The 17,669-nt window shown below is 39.7% G+C and overlaps 1 protein-coding gene across 2 annotated transcripts in view; it reads right to left on the bottom strand.

Annotated features, from left to right (window-relative positions):
• The window catches only part of TMEM245 (transmembrane protein 245), a 102,089-nt gene that overhangs the window by 67,098 nt on the left and 17,322 nt on the right, over positions 1–17,669 (bottom strand). For both annotated transcript variants that reach the window (XM_023202173.1, XM_023202180.1), the window contains exons 4-6: positions 7,812–7,928; positions 5,268–5,501; positions 1,675–1,844 (exon numbers count right to left, since the gene is read on the bottom strand). In XM_023202173.1, the coding sequence (XP_023057941.1) occupies positions 1,675–1,844; positions 5,268–5,501; positions 7,812–7,928 (521 nt within the window). The remainder of the gene's footprint in view (positions 1–1,674; positions 1,845–5,267; positions 5,502–7,811; positions 7,929–17,669) is intronic.

Raw genomic sequence — 17,669 nt, 5'->3', positions numbered from 1 at the left:
CTGTTTTAAGTTAAAAATAAATTTTGAAATACTAGTTATTTAAAAAAAAGACAATATATAAAATTATCTGCCAAGGAAACCATACAAATAATTCACAGATTTGTCTTTTTTAAAAATTCCTGTGTCTTTTATAGAAAAAGTAGCAAACAGAGAGTTCTCTCTTGTCCTTACAATAACTATTGCCTAATGTGTTTTCACACATCAAAGGAGACTAGAATGTCAGGCTGAGCCACATTTACATAACTGAAAAGGAATGAAAATCATTTACAGTGCACAAAGGTAGGAGAAAGAACTTCTTACACCTGAGCAAGGAGATGCCATCCACATCATAGACAGCCTTTGCTGAGTTTTTAGCAAATTATATTGTGATAGTATTCATGCTTCACGACCTTCCATAGCTTATAATTAAAACTTGAAAACAAAAACTTAGTTTGACACATGGACAGAAACAGAGTGAGAAAGGCGATACAGGGGCATTACAGAATTCAATAGTAAAAACCAACATCTGGGTGTTCATTTACCTTCTTATTTAGCCAGTGCCAGAGCTTGAGGATAGTGGGTAAGGTGAGAAAGAGGAGATAAGAACAGTGGAATATCATTAGAGAATGCAATCACAGTAAGAAAAGAAAAGGAAAGCATGAGAAGGTGACTGTCCCAGACAAAGGAAAAACTAGGGATGGAAAATCTAGCACAACAAAGTTTTAAAATCATGAGAATGTAGTATTCCTTTAAGATATATAATGATTGAAATGATAACCACATCTTTGTTGGGAATCCAACAATTAAAAATACATAAAATAACCTGCATGCCCGTAGACTTAGTGTCTCCATGCCTTTGCACTGCTCCGTCTGCTTGCCCTTCTGGTCATGTCTACCTACGAAACTCCCACCTGTGCTTCAAAACTTGCTCCAGAATCATTTCCTCTGCTGCCCTTCCCTTTCTCATGACCCTATTAACAGTGAGTCATTTCTTGCTCAGTGCTGCCACTGTATCCTGTACACACTTTTCCTACACAAATTCCTAATACTTACATAGAGCTTACTGTGTACCAGGCAATGAGCTAGGGATTTTACATATATTACCTCATTCAACCCTTACCACCACTCCAGAAGGTAGGTTCTATTGTACCTATTTTACTGGTATGGAAACCAACGCACAGAAAGGTTAGGAAACTTTATGGATTCATAGTCCATGCTCTTTAACCACTAAGGCTCCAAATCTAACCACCATCTCTGAATTTTTATGAATTGCTGTCTTTCCCCAATAAACAAGGCTTCTGTATCTGGTTTTCCATGATTCATTTGATTTTACATAGGACTTAATACAGTATCTGACACATGGGAATTACTCCAAAAATATTCACTAAACTGAGCCACTGCCTAGCCACATAATTTTAGGCAAATCGCTTAACCTCTCTGGATTTCAGTTTGGTCCTAATATAATAAAGGAATTGAATCAGAAGATCCATTTCTCCCATTTGTATGAGGAAAAAATACTTACACAAGCCTTATTTAAAGTAAACCCATCTTATCCTTGTGTAAACCATAATTTTAAACGTTAAACTTTCATCATAGAATATCAACAGTTACAATATAAACACATGGAACGGAAGATTTCAAACCATGAAATATATTAACTCCATTAAGACAGCCCAAGTCCTTAAAATACAATACCTTGCTATCAACTTTTAACAAGAATTTTCCAAGCCCGACAATGGGCCAAGGCGCGAGAGCTCCCTGCCGCTCCTTCAGGAAGCTTTCTGTAACACCCCACCATACATGGTAGTGTTTCTCCAGGAAGTCCAAAACTCCAAAGTGAATGACAAGCTTTTTGAGTATCCAGACTAAAAAAAGGTAAAAAATACAAATATAAACAAAATATAGATTAACAAGTTGTAACATGAAAAGGTTCCTTAATTTCACATGACCTTTCTAAAATAGCAAAGCTAGTATTAAAAAGAAGATCAATGTTAAAAAGCAGGGTGGGACTCAAACTATTCCACACAGATGGAACTGGACGAAGTAACTTTTCAAACCATCCCCAACTGCCTATATATTATCTTCTTCATGAAGTCTGAATCCTTGAAGAGTCTGGGATTATGTTATGGCCCATATAAACATAAGATACTCTTATCGTGAAGATTTCAGTGACTGTAATTCTGCCCCCTCACATATTTTCCCCCTTCCTGAGTAAAGAATACAAAACCCTGACATTTCCTCATCTCCTTGGCTTTTACAGTTGCTCGTCAAATTTTCTTGTTTTCCTTAGTTGCTTGGCTGCGACAAATGGCCCAAAGCTGTGCACTGCAACTTCAGTGGGGACCACTCTCAGACCACACCATCTCCTCCTGGAGTTGGGCAGTGAAGTGGCCTTCAAGCAGAGGTTAAGCTTCCTGTTAGAAGCCAATGAAGAAGGTGGTAGGGCCAGAAGGAAGTGTTACTCAACTGTGAGGCTTGCCTTGAAGTTTGGACCCTGGATCTCAATCAGTATATAATTTCCCTAACTCTAGAGATTTGTGTTCTTAGCTCTGGCCTTATAACCTAAAGGTTCACAATTTGCTGTTTTGAACCATGAGCTCAGTATTACACACAAGTTCAACAATTCCTTTATTACCATTTTTAAATCCCTAAAAAAGTCCTAGAAGAGCTCCTATAGTTTCACTAAGTCCAGGTAATTACAAGCTGTAGAACAGCTTTTAGGGGCCACCTTATTCACAGCCTGCTCTCCCAAGATCATGTCAAATTCCTATGGTGACCAGAAGATTAAGCTACAACTAAGAGAAATGAAATTCCTACTAACAAACTTTAAGGAAAAGAGAGTTGCAACAGCATCTGACACAGTTTGCCAGCATAGTAAAATCACCTGGAAAAAAACAAAGTATGGAACAATCTAGAAGAGCAATTTAAACTGCTCCACTCAGTTTAACAGGAAGCATGGCGATGGTATCTGCTCTCTGACTTGCTTAATTAAAGCTGTATCTTGTTCGAACTGCCTAATAGAAGTTGTTTGAGGACACAAGAACCAGATATAGGCTGGGCACGGTGGCTCACACCTGTAGTCCCAGCACTTTGGGAAGCCAAGGTAGGAGGATTGCTTGAGTCCAAGAGTTTGAGACCAGCCTGGACAACATGGCAAACTACAAAAAATACAAAAAAAAACAGCCAGTGGTGGCCAGGCGCAGTGGCTCACACCTGTAATCCCAGCACTTTGGGAGGTTGAGGTGGGCAGATCACAAAGTCAGGAGATCGAGACCATCCTGGCTAACACAGCGAAACGTCGTCTCTACTAAAAATACAAAAAATTAGCCAGGCGTGGTGATGGGCGCCTCTAGTCCCAGCTACTCGGGAGGCTGAGGCAGGAGAATGGCGTGAACCTGGGAGGCGGAGCTTGCAATAAGTCGAGATCACATCACTGCACTCCCACTTGGGCAACAGCAAGACTCCGTCTCAAAAAAAAAAGCCAGTGGCACGCACCTGTATTCTCAGCTATCTGGTAGGGGACTGAGGCAGGAGGATCACTTGAGCCTGAGAGATCGAGGCTGTGGTGACTGAGTGACAAAGTGAGACCCTATCTCAAAAAAAAAAAAAAAAAAACCAGATACACACTTCAACCATTTATATTGTATGCTCCCTGAGGACAGGCACTACTATACTGTGCTCTGGTCATAATAAATGTTAAAAAAATAATGCCTATTTAATTAACTATCCAATTGAGTGAGGAAAAATAAAAATAAGTGATGAGAACTAATGATCTAGAAGGTAAATGCGCCAATAAGTTTAGACTTTTAGACTACGGTGGAGAACAGCTTTCAAAAATCAGATTACGTTTTAATCAATACGAAAAACCTTGACATAGGAAATAAGGAGTAATCAAATGTAGGAGGTACCCAGATGGCAAAATCCACAGCAGCCATTGAGGACTCAATGAATTTGGCACAAAATATGGCTGCCACAATAGGAAAGCCCAAATATCAGGAAAGTATTAGGTAAAAGATGTTTCTACAATGCACCTGTCAGAGAAAACTCTTCTTTACTCTGTCTAGTCTTAGAAGAAAAACAGTTTTAGACAGAATTAAAACTGGTGGGCCTTAAATTACCACAGCATTAAGATACAAAGACCTGATTTAATGGATTATGGAAAACTATGATTCCATTTTGATGTAATACATATAATATATACATACATGTAATTTAATTTTTCTGTCAAACAAATCACAAGACTTTACATACATATATTTCTCAAAACCTACATTTCCTTTGAATTAAAAAGGCAAGATAAAATGTGCTTCCCTAAGAGTAGCTCTCAAAAATCATTCAATCTCAGCTGGGTGCAAGGGCTCACTCCTGTAATGCCAGCACTTTGGGAGGTGGAGGTGAGCAGATGACTTGAGGTAAGGATTCGAGACCGGCCTGGCCAACACAGTGAAATCCCACCACTACTAAAAATACAAAAAATTAGCCAGGGGTGGTGGCGCGTGCCTGTAGTCCCAGAAACTGAGGAGGCTGAGGCGGGAGAATCATTTGAACCCAGGTGGCGGAGGCTGCAGTGAGCCGAGGTCGTACCATCGCAATCCAGCCTGGGTGACAGAGTGAGACTCCGTCTCAAAAAAAAAAGAAAAAAAAATTATTCGATCTTCAAATTCCAAAACACAGATGATTGTTAACATTCTCCTCCACAGAATCATGGATGGCTAAACAGTCAAATCTCTACATGGAGCTATCAATCTCAAATACTACATGAAACTGTAAGAGGCTAAACACATTTTCTGAGCTTAAAAGTGAAATATTGGCTGGACACAGTGGCTCACGCCTATAATCCCAGCACTTTGGGAGGCAGAGGTGGGCAGATCACGAGGTCAGGAGATCGAGACCATCCTGGCTAACATGGTGAAACCCTGTCTCTACCAAAAATAAAAAAAATTAGCCAGGCATGGTGGCTGGCACCTATAGTCCCAGCTACTTGGGAGGCTGAGGCAGGAGAATGGCGTGAACCTGGGAGGCGGAGCTTGCAGTGAGCCAAGATCGCGCCACTGCACTCCAGCCTGTGTGAGACTCGGTCTCAAAAAAAGAAAAAAAAAAAAAGTGAAATATTAAAGATGCATCAAAGTAATAAATTAACAAAATGGTGTTTACTATTTAAATGCAAACGTAAGACTGTTTTACTTTGCAAGACAGTAAATTTATCTCAAATATTAAAATCCAAAAGTAAAAAAAGAAGAAAAAAATCTTCAAAGACAAGACAAGATCATACTTAACCAGATAACGACCTGCAATCGGCACCGGCAGCAACTGTACAATCCACAGGTTCAACCAGATCTGCACGACAACAATGGCCCAAACCAGAGACACGAAGTAGATGTCACTAGTTTTCTTCTTTCTAAGAAATGTTCCTATTTCAGGCCTTCGTCTGCCCAGAGTGGGTGAAGGGGAAGTAGGTGAAGGGGAGGAGGGTGAAGGGGAGGTGGACAACGTTGGAGGGGATTCTCCCCTGTCCAATGCTTCTGAAAAGGGAAAGAAAAACACCACACACCATATTAGTCCGCATGAGGAAATGGGAATACAGAGCCACTCGTTAGGCTAGCCTGTTTCAGGCCTTCAAAATGTGCTGATATGGTATGATTACATTGGGTTAAAAAAGACAAAAATATCTGGACCCATGTTTGCATATGCACTGAAAAACGTGGAGAATCACAATGCCAACAGAGCTTGAATCTAGGAAGAGTAAGTCAGTTGGTGATAGAATTGGGAGTCATTAAAACAAAATACATGACAAAGTAGCTGAGAATTATAATTATCCCATAAAACTTATTCAAACTAAAGAAACAAATGCTAACATATACTAGAATTTCTATATTTAAAAATCCCTCTTCTTTTAATAGAACTTTAAATTAGATGTATTTATATCCATTTCTGACACAAGAAGACTTTTCAGTGTTATTTCACCTAAAATGGAACCAACTGACCTTACAAGAGCCCAGGGCTTTCAAACAGATAGAAGATATAAAATATAAGTGAGATACAAAAACAATGACAGATTTCTCAGGTGAGGATTTTCAAATAAAGGAAACCATACTGGATTATTTCACATAAGACACCATTTCCTAACAATGCAACCACCATGTTACGTTTTACTACAGGGTGTTATTATTTCTAATTCCTAGTTTTAATAAGATATACCACATACATCAGAAATTACATAACTCCTAAAGCAGTATTACTCTATATATACTATAATAATAAAAATTATTAAGATCCTAAAACTTGCATTTTGCCTTCCATTAGAAAAAAATGTTAATTACAAAAGTATGTCATGTTGAACATGTGGATTGTTAATTACAAAAGTATCATATGTCAGAAAGTCTAGAAAAAAGAGAAAATAAGAACTCCCACAATCCCAACCTCATATTTTCCCCCTGGTCTTTTACTTAGTCGTAGCATGTTCTACTTATCCTTTCTCATTCTTTCTCTTCAGTTGAACGTCACCTCCACCAGAGCTAAGACCTTGTCTATTTTGTTCTCCCTCCACTGAATTCCTGGTACACACAATAGTATCTCATATACAGGAGGTACTCACTAAATATGTGAATGAATGACTTCCCTGTTGTTTCATAATTTTCATAAGCAACCACCCACACAGTAGCACACTAAGTGCTGTATCATAATTTCCTCAATGTTTTTCATGTTAAATGTTCAGTTATGAATAAATTTTTACTACTGAGACCACTTGCACCCTGGTAAGTCAGCTCACCTCACGAGGACCAATATTCTACCCTTACAAGTTCAGGGTTAAAGCCCAAGCTAGTTAACAGATGCTTTTGTTTGACTCTGCTCTAAGTAGCTTTCTAATTTGGAAACTTCATGTTGGTGGGTGTGACAGATATTTGGAAGAAAGAGTCCAAAACCAAAACATCATTTCCTCTCCACTTTGGAAACATAATTCCATGTGCAAGAAAAATAAGTGTTCCTACTACATCAAATTCCTTTCTCTTAGCTGACATTTCGAAAGTCAGTTCTTCAAGGAGAATTCCCTCTAAATATTCCCTAACTCCAAATACCTCTGGCATTAATGGACCTCTCAGCACAGACTAAGGTAGCCTTTTACATTCCGGAACTCTCCAAGAGTACAGCATGACTCTATAGCTGGTGTATCTACCAGGTGGATCCCTCAGGAGCCTGCAATTCCCAAAGCCAGGCCACACAGGACAATGAGTCCAAAACAACCAGAGAGGTCTGTTTTATGGGTCAACATATTAACACAAGAAGCATGTAAACTTTCAGAGAAAGAATGACAGAGAAATGGATGACTGCAACATGGAAAATAAAAGTCCTCCCCAAAAAGAGAGCTGGGAAAAGGGAACAAAAGAAAGAAAAAACAACAGGAAGAGACAGGGCAAAATAAAATCATGGAGGAGAACTGACAGTTGTTGAAGAAAGAAATGGAAAATAAGAAATCAAGATAAGATATGCAAAAAATGGAGGGAAATGTGGGGAAGGTAAATGGAGACTGAGAAAAGGAAAATAAGAAAAAGGAAGGAATGAAAAACAGAAGAAAAATAAGAAAAGCCTTTTTTTAAAAAGGAAAGAACAAAGAACTAAGATCAGAAACTCAAGAAGGTAAATAATTAAATGTATTTAAAACGTGATATATGAGAACAAAGATGAGAGGGAAAAGGGCATAAAAAAAGGAACCAAAGAGAATAAATGAAGGATTAGCAGAAGCAGCATTTTGTGATGCTAGTGTCCTAAATTTTACATTCTATGTACATTTCATTTTCCAGAATAACCTTGAATGTCACCAGAACATCAGTCACCTGCAGGCTGAGTGGAGAGCTGGTCTTCACTGCTTGATTCATACCCTGTGATAGAGATGGCCAAGTTTGCCAGAGTAGAAGCTGCCATGGAGATAACCTGCCCTGGTAACTCTGCCCCTGTAAAAGAAGCATCCATTTTCAAAAGTCTTTAAAATGGGAAATAATGGCTGCAAATTTAAACACAGTCCAACGTTTTCAACAACAACAAAATAAAATGGTTACCACTGACCCACTGAATAAGTGGTTCTTCACCAAGGAAGAACCATTAAGAATCGACATGAAAGTGTGCTAAAAAAGCAAATCCCTCGACTTTCTGTATACCTTTCTCCTTTGGGAACTTCATGCTGGTGGATGTTGCAGACACTACACATGTAAATTTGGAGTCCCACACTTACATTTGTTAACAAGTTGATTTTAATGCATACTTCTATTGAAAAACACTACCACATCAAGTCTGTGAGCTCCCTGATCTGTCTTAGGCTATGTTGTATGACTAGGTCTCATCTTAGTACAAGATAGCCCATATTTGGTGATCATAATAAAAACATTCCACAAATGAGTATGCAAATATATGGGTATTATGCAAAACCATATAGATCTATAAATTACATAACTCAGTACAGGCAAAATCTACCACTTTAAAATCTAAAGGAACAACATGACCTTGTTTCATGTTATATATTTCCATGTTAAATTCCTAATAGGTAGTGCCAATCATTTGCACTAAATTCAAGCAAAACATTCACTGGCAAAAGAAGTCTGTCAACCTTTAACCTTCTACAGCAGACAAGGAAGAATAGCTCACTGAAGAATAGCATCAGGTTCTAGCATAGTTTCTTGCACACTAGACTGGAGAGCTAAAAAATTGTATTTCTTGGATTCCCCTGTAGCTAAGGTGTCACACGTGACAGTTTCTAACAAGCAGGTACACCTGTGCAAGACTTGAGAGCCTGAAGTGGCACACTGTAATTTGGAAGCCACAGAGCTCTCGCGTCAAACACAGTCTGTCAGGAAGGCACATGGTTTTTCCGCAGCAACTTAGGAGAAGTTCTGATGTCTGATCTCTAACTTCACGGTGAGCAGCAGCAGCCGTGGCCCTCTGCCCAAACAGTCCTTCAGTGTCACTGAGCATTTCTCCTGATTGCACTGCTTCTGCCTGTGTCAGATTCCAAGATTAGTTGTCTGGTCTTTCCAGAAATTCCATGTGCAAAAATTGTAAGCGCTAATCAATACCTCCTATTTAAACTCCCTGAAATAGATTCTATTGTTCACAACTAAGAACACTAGCAATTCCTAGTCACCAAATCATACACCCACACTCATATAACTGAGACATTATTTTTGGTAGGCCAAGACTCAGTATGGTAACATAGCATTCTGCCATGCCAATGAAAAGAGCATGACCCTTCAGAAAGCCGATGAACTTCAGCTCCAAATCAACTCCACACACCCAAATATCCAAGGCTGGCCCACTCCCAGAAAGCAGCAAGCCAGAGCCTGAGGTGGGGCTCTTTGGTAGATTCAGACATCAGGATAAGAGTACTCACCTTGCTCAGTCATACCCTGTCCCTCCTCTAATAAATGCCCCTGTGACCTGAAAGAGTTTATTTTTAGATATGGTATCATATCTCTCAATATTAGAGAAATTCATACTCATTGTCTGAGAGGAAAGCATAAGTTAGATTTCTGGATTAGGATCTTACTCTCCTGGCCTGTGTACCCAAGGTCCTCCTGAAATGCCAGTAAGACAGCAAGGGTTGACAGAGAAAAACGTTCTTTCATTTCTTACATGTACTATGTGCTAGGGAGAAAGACACAGACCCTGCCCCCAGGGAGTCTAGTAAAAGACATTAATTAAAGAACCACACAAATAAACATGTGTATATAAATTATGGTTGCTATAAAAAAAAATTCTGGGTATCTTGTGACATCCTAACAATATCCTGGGCAGAAGGAAAGCTGTGAGAAGAACCCAGCATATTAAAGACAGTGAAAGAAGGTCAGTGTGTCTGGAACACAGACAGCTAGTAAGAAACTGGTATCAAATAGACAAGGCTGGAGAGGTAAGCCAGATGATGCAGATCACGGAACACCATATGAAGGACTTTAGTCTTTATTCTAAGAGGAATAAGAAAGCACTGAAGAGTTTCAAACAGGATAGTAATCTTTTTTTCACTGAAATTTTATTGAGATAAAAGTATACCCATATGCAGTTGCAAGAAATAATCCCAGTGTACCACCATTTGTCCAGTTTCCCCGACACAAGATACAGAACAGCATCATCACTACAAGGTCTCTCATGTTGACCTTTTATAACCACACTCAACTGCCTCTCGCCCCTCTCACCACCCTGTAAATAAATAACCTGTTTGAGATATAAGACCATTCCTGCTTGTCTGGAGAAAGAGAGACTAGAGGGGACCTATAATGGGTACAGGGAGATAAGTTGTTGCAGTACTATAGGAAAGACATGATGCCAGCGTAGTCTACAGCCACAACAGGAGACACGGGGAAAAGCAGCTGCGTTAAAGAGACAGAGAAGAGTCAAAGTGGACCACACTTGGTGAGGAAGCAATAAAGGGAATCAAAGAGATGATGGTATCCAGGTTTACAGACTATGGTTAGAGAACATGTAGCAGAACTGGATGAAGATTCTTGGCATATTAGAGTTATTTTTAGACTTTCAGAAAGAAGTTCCACAAACAGGCTGTGTGTAGTGGCTCATGCCTGTAATCCCAGCACTTTGGGAGGCCAAGGTGGACAGATCACCTGAGGTCAGGAGTTCGAGACCAGCCTGGCCAACACGCCGAAACCCCGTCTCTACTAAAAATACAAAAATTAGCTGGGCATGGTGGCGCATACCTGTAATCCCAGTTACTCTAATCCCGGTTACTCAAGAGGCTGAGGCAGGAGAATCGCTTGAACCCGGGAGGCAGAGGTTGTAGTGAGCCAAGATCACGTCACTGAGCTGAGATCACATCATTCAGCTGAGATCACGCCAGTGAGCCAAAATCACACCACGGCACTCTGCCTGGGTGACAGAGTGAGACTCCGTCTCACAAAAAAAAAAGAAAAAAGTTCCACAAACAAACTGACCTACACGAGAGTTGGGGCAAGACTTAGCTTCGCAGTACACCCGGGGGGATCTCTTAGGCCCCACTCAAGAGCAAAGTTTGGGAACACCTCATGGCCTGGGACAATACAGTAGAAAAAGGAAAAACAAAAACAAAGGCCTTCAGGTCAAAAATTTTAAAAATTAAGAATTCTCTCTTACATAAGATTACAGACTAGTCAAGGATCTTGAATTACTAAACTGGCCTCTTCAAAAGTAATTTAATTAAGTGGTCACTCTTGGTCACTCATCTAGAGACACTGTAAGAAAAGTAAGTCCCTGGTCGGGCGTGGTGGCTCACGTCTGTAATCCCAGCATCTTGGGAGGTCGAGGTGGGTGGATCACAAGGTCAGGAGATCAAGACCATCCTGGCTAACATGATGAAACCCCGCCTGTACTAAAAATACAAAAAATTAGCCGGGCGTGGTGGCGGGCGCCTGTAGTCCCAGCTACTCAGGAGGCTGAGGCAGGAGAATGGCGCGAAACCAGGAGGCGGAGGTTACAGTAAGCCAAGAGCAAGACTCCATCTCAAAAAAAAAAAAGAAGAAAAGAAAAAGAAAAAGAAAATTAAGTCCCTTGATGGTTTTTGCAAAATAACAAGATCATTGGATAACTCTTCAAATAATGGACTTTCAGTTCAGGTGCATTTTAACTTACATTTCTAAATGCCTACTAAGCATTCACTCACCAAATAGGCGACTAGGCTATATGTCGATATAAGAAACTAAGACCCTGGTCTCAAATTCAGTCTGATACTTAAGAGCTAATGTAAAGTAAGTGTAAACTGTTAGGGAGCAGTTTGGAAATCAAACCCATGCAGGGAGGTCTGGGAAAGGTTTCCAAAGGAGCTGTCTGACAAGAATATTGAAAGATGCCATCCTTTAAATCCATTTTAACAAAAGTGAGCTAGATAAAGACAGAATAGTTCTATCTCGGAGAGGAAGCTCCTGAGAGACTGGTGTCTTAGAGGGCAGGGGTAGAAAAGTGTTTCAGGAAGACAAAAAAGCAAGTGTGAAGACACAAAGGCAAGCAAAAGCAGAGTGTCCTCTTCAAAGAACTCTCGGAAGTTCAATAAGGCCGGAAGATAGTGTGAATGAGAACAGCAGAGTGGCATAAGAATGCAGAGGGAAGCTGGGAGCAGGGCACGAAAGGTCTCACATTTACTATGAGGAAGCAGCACGATTCAGTGGCTGGAAGCACAGGTGAGGAAAGAAGACTCCCCAGGTTCAAATCCCACGTCTATTCTTACTACTTAGATGGCTATAGGCAAGTTAGTTAACATCGAGCTGTCCCAGTCTCCTCATGTGTAAAACTGAGGCTTACATAAATTTGTATCTAATGTGAGAATGAAGTGAAATACATATAAAATGCTGGCCGGGCACAGTGGCTCACACCTGTAATCCTAGCACTTTAGGAGGCCAAGAGTTCCAGACCTGCCTGGCCAACATGGTGAAACCCCATCTCTATTAAAAATACAAAAGAATTAGCTGGGTGTGGTGACACTAATCCCAGCTACTTGGGAGCCTGAGGCAGGAAATCACTTGAACCTGGGAGGCAGAGGCTTCAGCGAGCCAAGCTGGCACCACTGCACTTCAGCCAGGGCGACAGAGCAAGACTCCATCTCGAAAAATAAATAAATAAATAAAGTTTAGAACAATGCTGGATATGTAGGAAGTATTCAATAAATGTTAGCTATCATCATCATCAATATCAATCTATTGGCTTTGACAGTATAAACTAGAAGTAGAAGCCACTAACACTTCTGTAGTATTTCTTTGTACCTCTCCTCCCTTTTCTACTTTATATTATAGCCATCTATTTTCCCTTAGTAGGTATTTTTAGATCTCCCCACAGAGCTAAGCAAAGTATCTTGTATCTATAGAGTAGGCACTGAAAGATTCAAGAAAAAGCTAAAACTAATCAATCAAATCTTCAAAACTGTGGCTTAAGGAATAACTCTCCAACTTGCTAATGGCACTAAAATATGCAGTAAATATGCAATAAAGCTTAGCTGCATCAATGGAAGCTGCAATATTTTTCTAGTTAATACACAAATGACTCAGCAAATTTTTCGAGCACCTCAAACTTCAAAAAAGCATGAAAGAAGTAGCACATACAGAAAATCAAAGTATTTGAAAATTATGAATACAAGATTTGGGAAACTGCTTTTATCCAACAGATCTGTATTTTAATGACTTCTGTCTTAGTGATACCCTTCAGCACTTCAAAAACCTCAAGGAATTGGCCTGGAATCACAGTCCAAAAAAAAAACAAAAAACAACAGTCCAGGCAGGGAGATGATAAACCGAACAGAAGAATGCCAGGACTGAGACTCTTGGCCAAGTTGTGGTATTAGAATGGTATTAGATTTAAAAGCCACAGCTAAAAATAGGCACAAAAACAAGGGAACATAATCTTGGGACTCAAGGACTGGAAAAAAAAGGAAAGAGCATCCAAGGTTTCAGGTATCAATCCACCCAGAGACAGGGCCAGCATTAAGCAGAAGCCAAATAACAGGGATCTACACAAATCCAAACAAGCATGCTACTGACATTAGCAGCCTAGCACCAGGGGACAGAAACTCAAAGAGTCCGGCACACAAGAAAGAGACCTCAGGTCAGATAGTATCTGTTAATACAACAACTCAATGATGAACAGACTAACCTTTTTAACAAGCATTGGTAAATATACTTTAAATCCAGTCTAAATATGGAGATACTTCTTGATCCACTCCATTCTTTTTCACAGATATAGCAGCAGTTAACAGAAATACATCCAAACATGCTTATTGGAAGGAGGCACTGCATACCAAATAAAACCTCCCCAGCCTGCAAAGTTCCCTTTGAAGAAGGCTTCTGTTTCCATTACTAATGTGGAAAATACAACTCCCTCTCAATGGTGTCTAGTATTACGTCACAAGGGCCTGCAGATGGACCAGTAGACTTTTCTCTAGGCCTGTTTAACTTGCAGTATCAGAACTGGGGAGTGGGAGAGGAACAGTAAAACATTTGGTTTGCTACCTTTTTCCAATTTGGGCTTGACTGAACCAAACTTGTTCATATCTCATGCTATCCCAAAATGAGTAAGGCAACTATCAGGATTTGTCTCTGCAAAGACATTTCTAGTCATTTACAAACAATTACCAATGCCAGGAGGAACAGCACTCAGCAGTACTTGCTGGTACTTCTCAGGCCGGGTATCTAGGCTATTATAGATATATCTGATGCTTGTTTCACTAACTTTTGAAGAAATTTCTTATACTCAGAAAAAAATGGCTCTCTGAGCCTAAGTTTCTTCATTCGTAAAATAAGTATAACACCCATCTCACTAGACTGCTTAAAAAAAATTGAGCATTTTTAAAGAGTCTAACACAGCCTTGCTTATAGGAGATAACAATGCTAGTGTCCCTCTTTTCTCAGACGCCAAGGGAACATACTGAAGGTGGATTCCAGGTGCCATGGTCTGAGCGTTTGTCCTCCAAAACTTGTGTTAAATTTAGTTGTCATTATCACAAGTACTAAGAGGTAGGACCTTTAAGAGGTGATTAGGCCATCAGGGCTCAGTCCTCATGGGTAGGATTAATGTCATTATAAACGGGTGAGTTCAGCCCCAGTCCTCTCCTGCTCACCCTTGTACCACATGATGACACAGCAAGAAGACCCTCACCAGATGCCAGTACCTTGACACTGGACTTCTCAGCCTCCAGAACTGTGAGCCAAGAAATTTCTGTTCATTGCAAGTTACCAAGTCTGTGTTACTCTGTCGCAGCACAAAACAGACTAAGACATAAGGTTTCTACTAAGTAAGGTTTCTGGGACCTAGGAGGCAAGAAAGCTAGGTCATGTAGTTGTGTTAAGTCAACAGGACCAATATGGAAAACTGAAGGAGTTGACAACTACAACTGATGCAAGAAGGATGAGGAGTCAATACTTTTTCAGGATGACTGACACTTACTCAAAGAGCCTGGGGAGGGGAAAGAACACTGGGCTCAGGGTCAAGAACCTACGTTTATTTATTATCATTATTATTACTTTTAAGACAGGGTCTCACCTCTGTAGCCCAGGCTGGAATACAGTGGCATGATTACTACTCACTGCAGCCTTGACCTGGGCTCAAACAATCCTCCAGCTTCAGCCCTCCCAGTAGCTGGGACTATAGATGCACACTACCACACCCAGCTAATTTTTATTTTATTTATTTATTTTCTGTAGAGACAGGGTCTCACTATCTTGCCAAGGCCAGGCTAGTCTTGAACTCCTGGGCTGAAGCAATCCTCCTGCCTTGGCCTCATAAAATACTGTAATTATAGCATGAGCCATTATGCCTGGCCAAGGACCTAAGTTTAAATCTTAGCTCCACTAGTCACCTGTGTGACTGCAGGCTAGTCAGTTAATCTCTAGAAGTATCTTCATCTGTAAATGAAGACACCATCTATCTTACAAAGATTTATTTGTATGGGTTGTTTTGTTTGCTTGTGGATTTAAAAAGATAGCACATTTAAAAGCACTTAAAAGTTCTTGGCTCATGACAGGCACTTAAATATTCTTCCCTCATTATCTTTAGCTTTTGGGAAATACTATGTTAGAACTTCTCAGGTCTAAGAGGAAACCACTGAGTAAGACCCTTGGGTTCAGAAGGAACCACTGAAACTAACTCAGCAATGATTCACAAGAAGAGTTTTCTGAGGCTGAGGTGGGAGCATTGCTTGAGCCCAGGAGTTCAAGCTGCAGTGAGCTATGGTCACACCACTGCACTCTGGCCTGGGCAACAGAGCGAGTGTCAGTCTCTAAAAACAAAAATATGAATAATAAATAGAAGAGTATTCTGGGTCTAGGAACCAAACTCAGGCTTTGAATTCTGATGAAATCCAGGACTAATTCTGTGAGTCTAGTGAACCACAGATCACGAAAGTTTCTACAGCACAAAACCTTCAAAGCTCAGAAGACACACAGAAGGATACTCACACAAGTGACTGGAAAACAAGAGTAAGTGACACAACAGGACATTGGAAATGACCAGGAAAGAGCAGATGCACACATTGTCGTGGCAGTATACTAAAGCATTCCCGTACCTACCTATATTACAGTGACATCTACAGCAGGAAACTGACTGTAAGTATAAGAGGAGGGCTGTCCCATTACACACCAGATGATGTGAGTTCTGATTCTTAAAAAGAAACAATGTTCTCAGGGGCAACAAGAAAAAAATACTCAGAAATTTAGAAAAAAAAAAAATTTTAAAGATTTATTTTATGATGAGGATTATTTAGACTAGAAGTCCAGAAAGGAATTCTAGATCAGTAATCACCTATCTTGACGCAGGTTGAAATAAGAGTAAAAGAAAATAAATAAAACCAAGATTTCCAAATCTGTACTCAACATTTATTCTGTGTGTCTGTGATTTCCTTCCTTGTCATAGCCTGTAATACAAATAACAGCAATCTGGCTTGCATATCAGCATATCACTATTCTAAGTTTATGGCTGGTAATCATCATCGACCATGGTATCCTTTTTCCCTTTGCTCAAAAATTGGTCTTAGAAGTCTTATCCTTACAGTTTTCTAGGCTGCCGTCATCAGATGACTAGAATTTACACCGTAGAGAAAACAGAATTGCAACCTTTGGTTTAGACCTGCATTACTTATATTTTTATAATAATTACTTACTTGGCCCCGGACAAAAGTAGTCAAAAGGGGAAACCATTCTGGGGTAAGGGGTAAAGGGTAAGCAGAGCTGTCTGAGTCACTTGCTATTAGGTGAACGAAAACACAGGAGATAAAACTAACCAGAGAAATAAGTGGAAACTGCCAAGCTTTCTACAAAGTTGCCAAAACGGGAAATTTACTTCCACTAGGCAGATATATAACCACAGAGTCTAACAGATTATAACCAGAAAGACAGGCTGAACAAAGAAAACTTAGACACCAAAATATAAAATAAAATAAAATCCTCCCTATTTTCCACTGTGAGAGAGATATGTAGTTAAGGTTACTTTGCTTCAGGTATTTTAAAATTCTAAATATATATTTATAAATAAAAATATGGCTTACAATTGTTAGATGTTACTCATTTATCAAATAAAATAATAAAAAGCAAATTAATTTTTAAAAACTTTTACAAGGTACCTGTACAAACACACCAGAGTGCCACAAACAGCCTCATGATTAGAATAAAATGAAGACGTTAAAAATAACGCTGTGTAAGTGTATTCATTGACATAGAAAGTTGATCATGACATAATTAAGTTTAAAATGTGGGTTACACAAGAAAATGTTCACTGCAATCTAGTTTTTTGTGTGTTTTTAAAAGTCTGAAGGCAAAACAACTATTAGTTAACATTTTGGTATAATCTGTAGACAGTGAGTTTTTGAGTGATTTTTAGTTTCTTCCTTTTGTTTCTCTGTATTTCCTCACTTTACTGCAACACATGTATTATCTGAGAAATTCATTCTTTTTAAAACATACTGCAGCTAGTAATCTGCTCTTGGAGTTTATTACAGCCATCAGAAAGAAGCAAGGAGCAAAGTATTGGTCAACTACAGAAGCTTTGTGTTCAGATTTACCTCTCCAGTCACAGCTGCTTCCACACAGCTGGGTAACCAGAAGTCTGGTCTGATGATTTGAGGACCACTACTATATCCTGACAACCTCTCCACTTTCAACTCCTTAGAGACCTCTACCTTTAATCAACTATTTCCAGATGTAGGTCACTCACAGCCAGGGTACCTCAAAACTAATCTTTAAAAG

The sequence above is a fragment of the Piliocolobus tephrosceles genome, chromosome 14 (genome assembly GCF_002776525.5).
Source record: "Piliocolobus tephrosceles isolate RC106 chromosome 14, ASM277652v3, whole genome shotgun sequence".
NCBI lineage: Eukaryota > Metazoa > Chordata > Mammalia > Primates > Cercopithecidae > Piliocolobus > Piliocolobus tephrosceles.
Note: the sequence above shows the minus strand (reverse complement) of the source record. Positions and strands in the feature narration are given on the sequence as shown.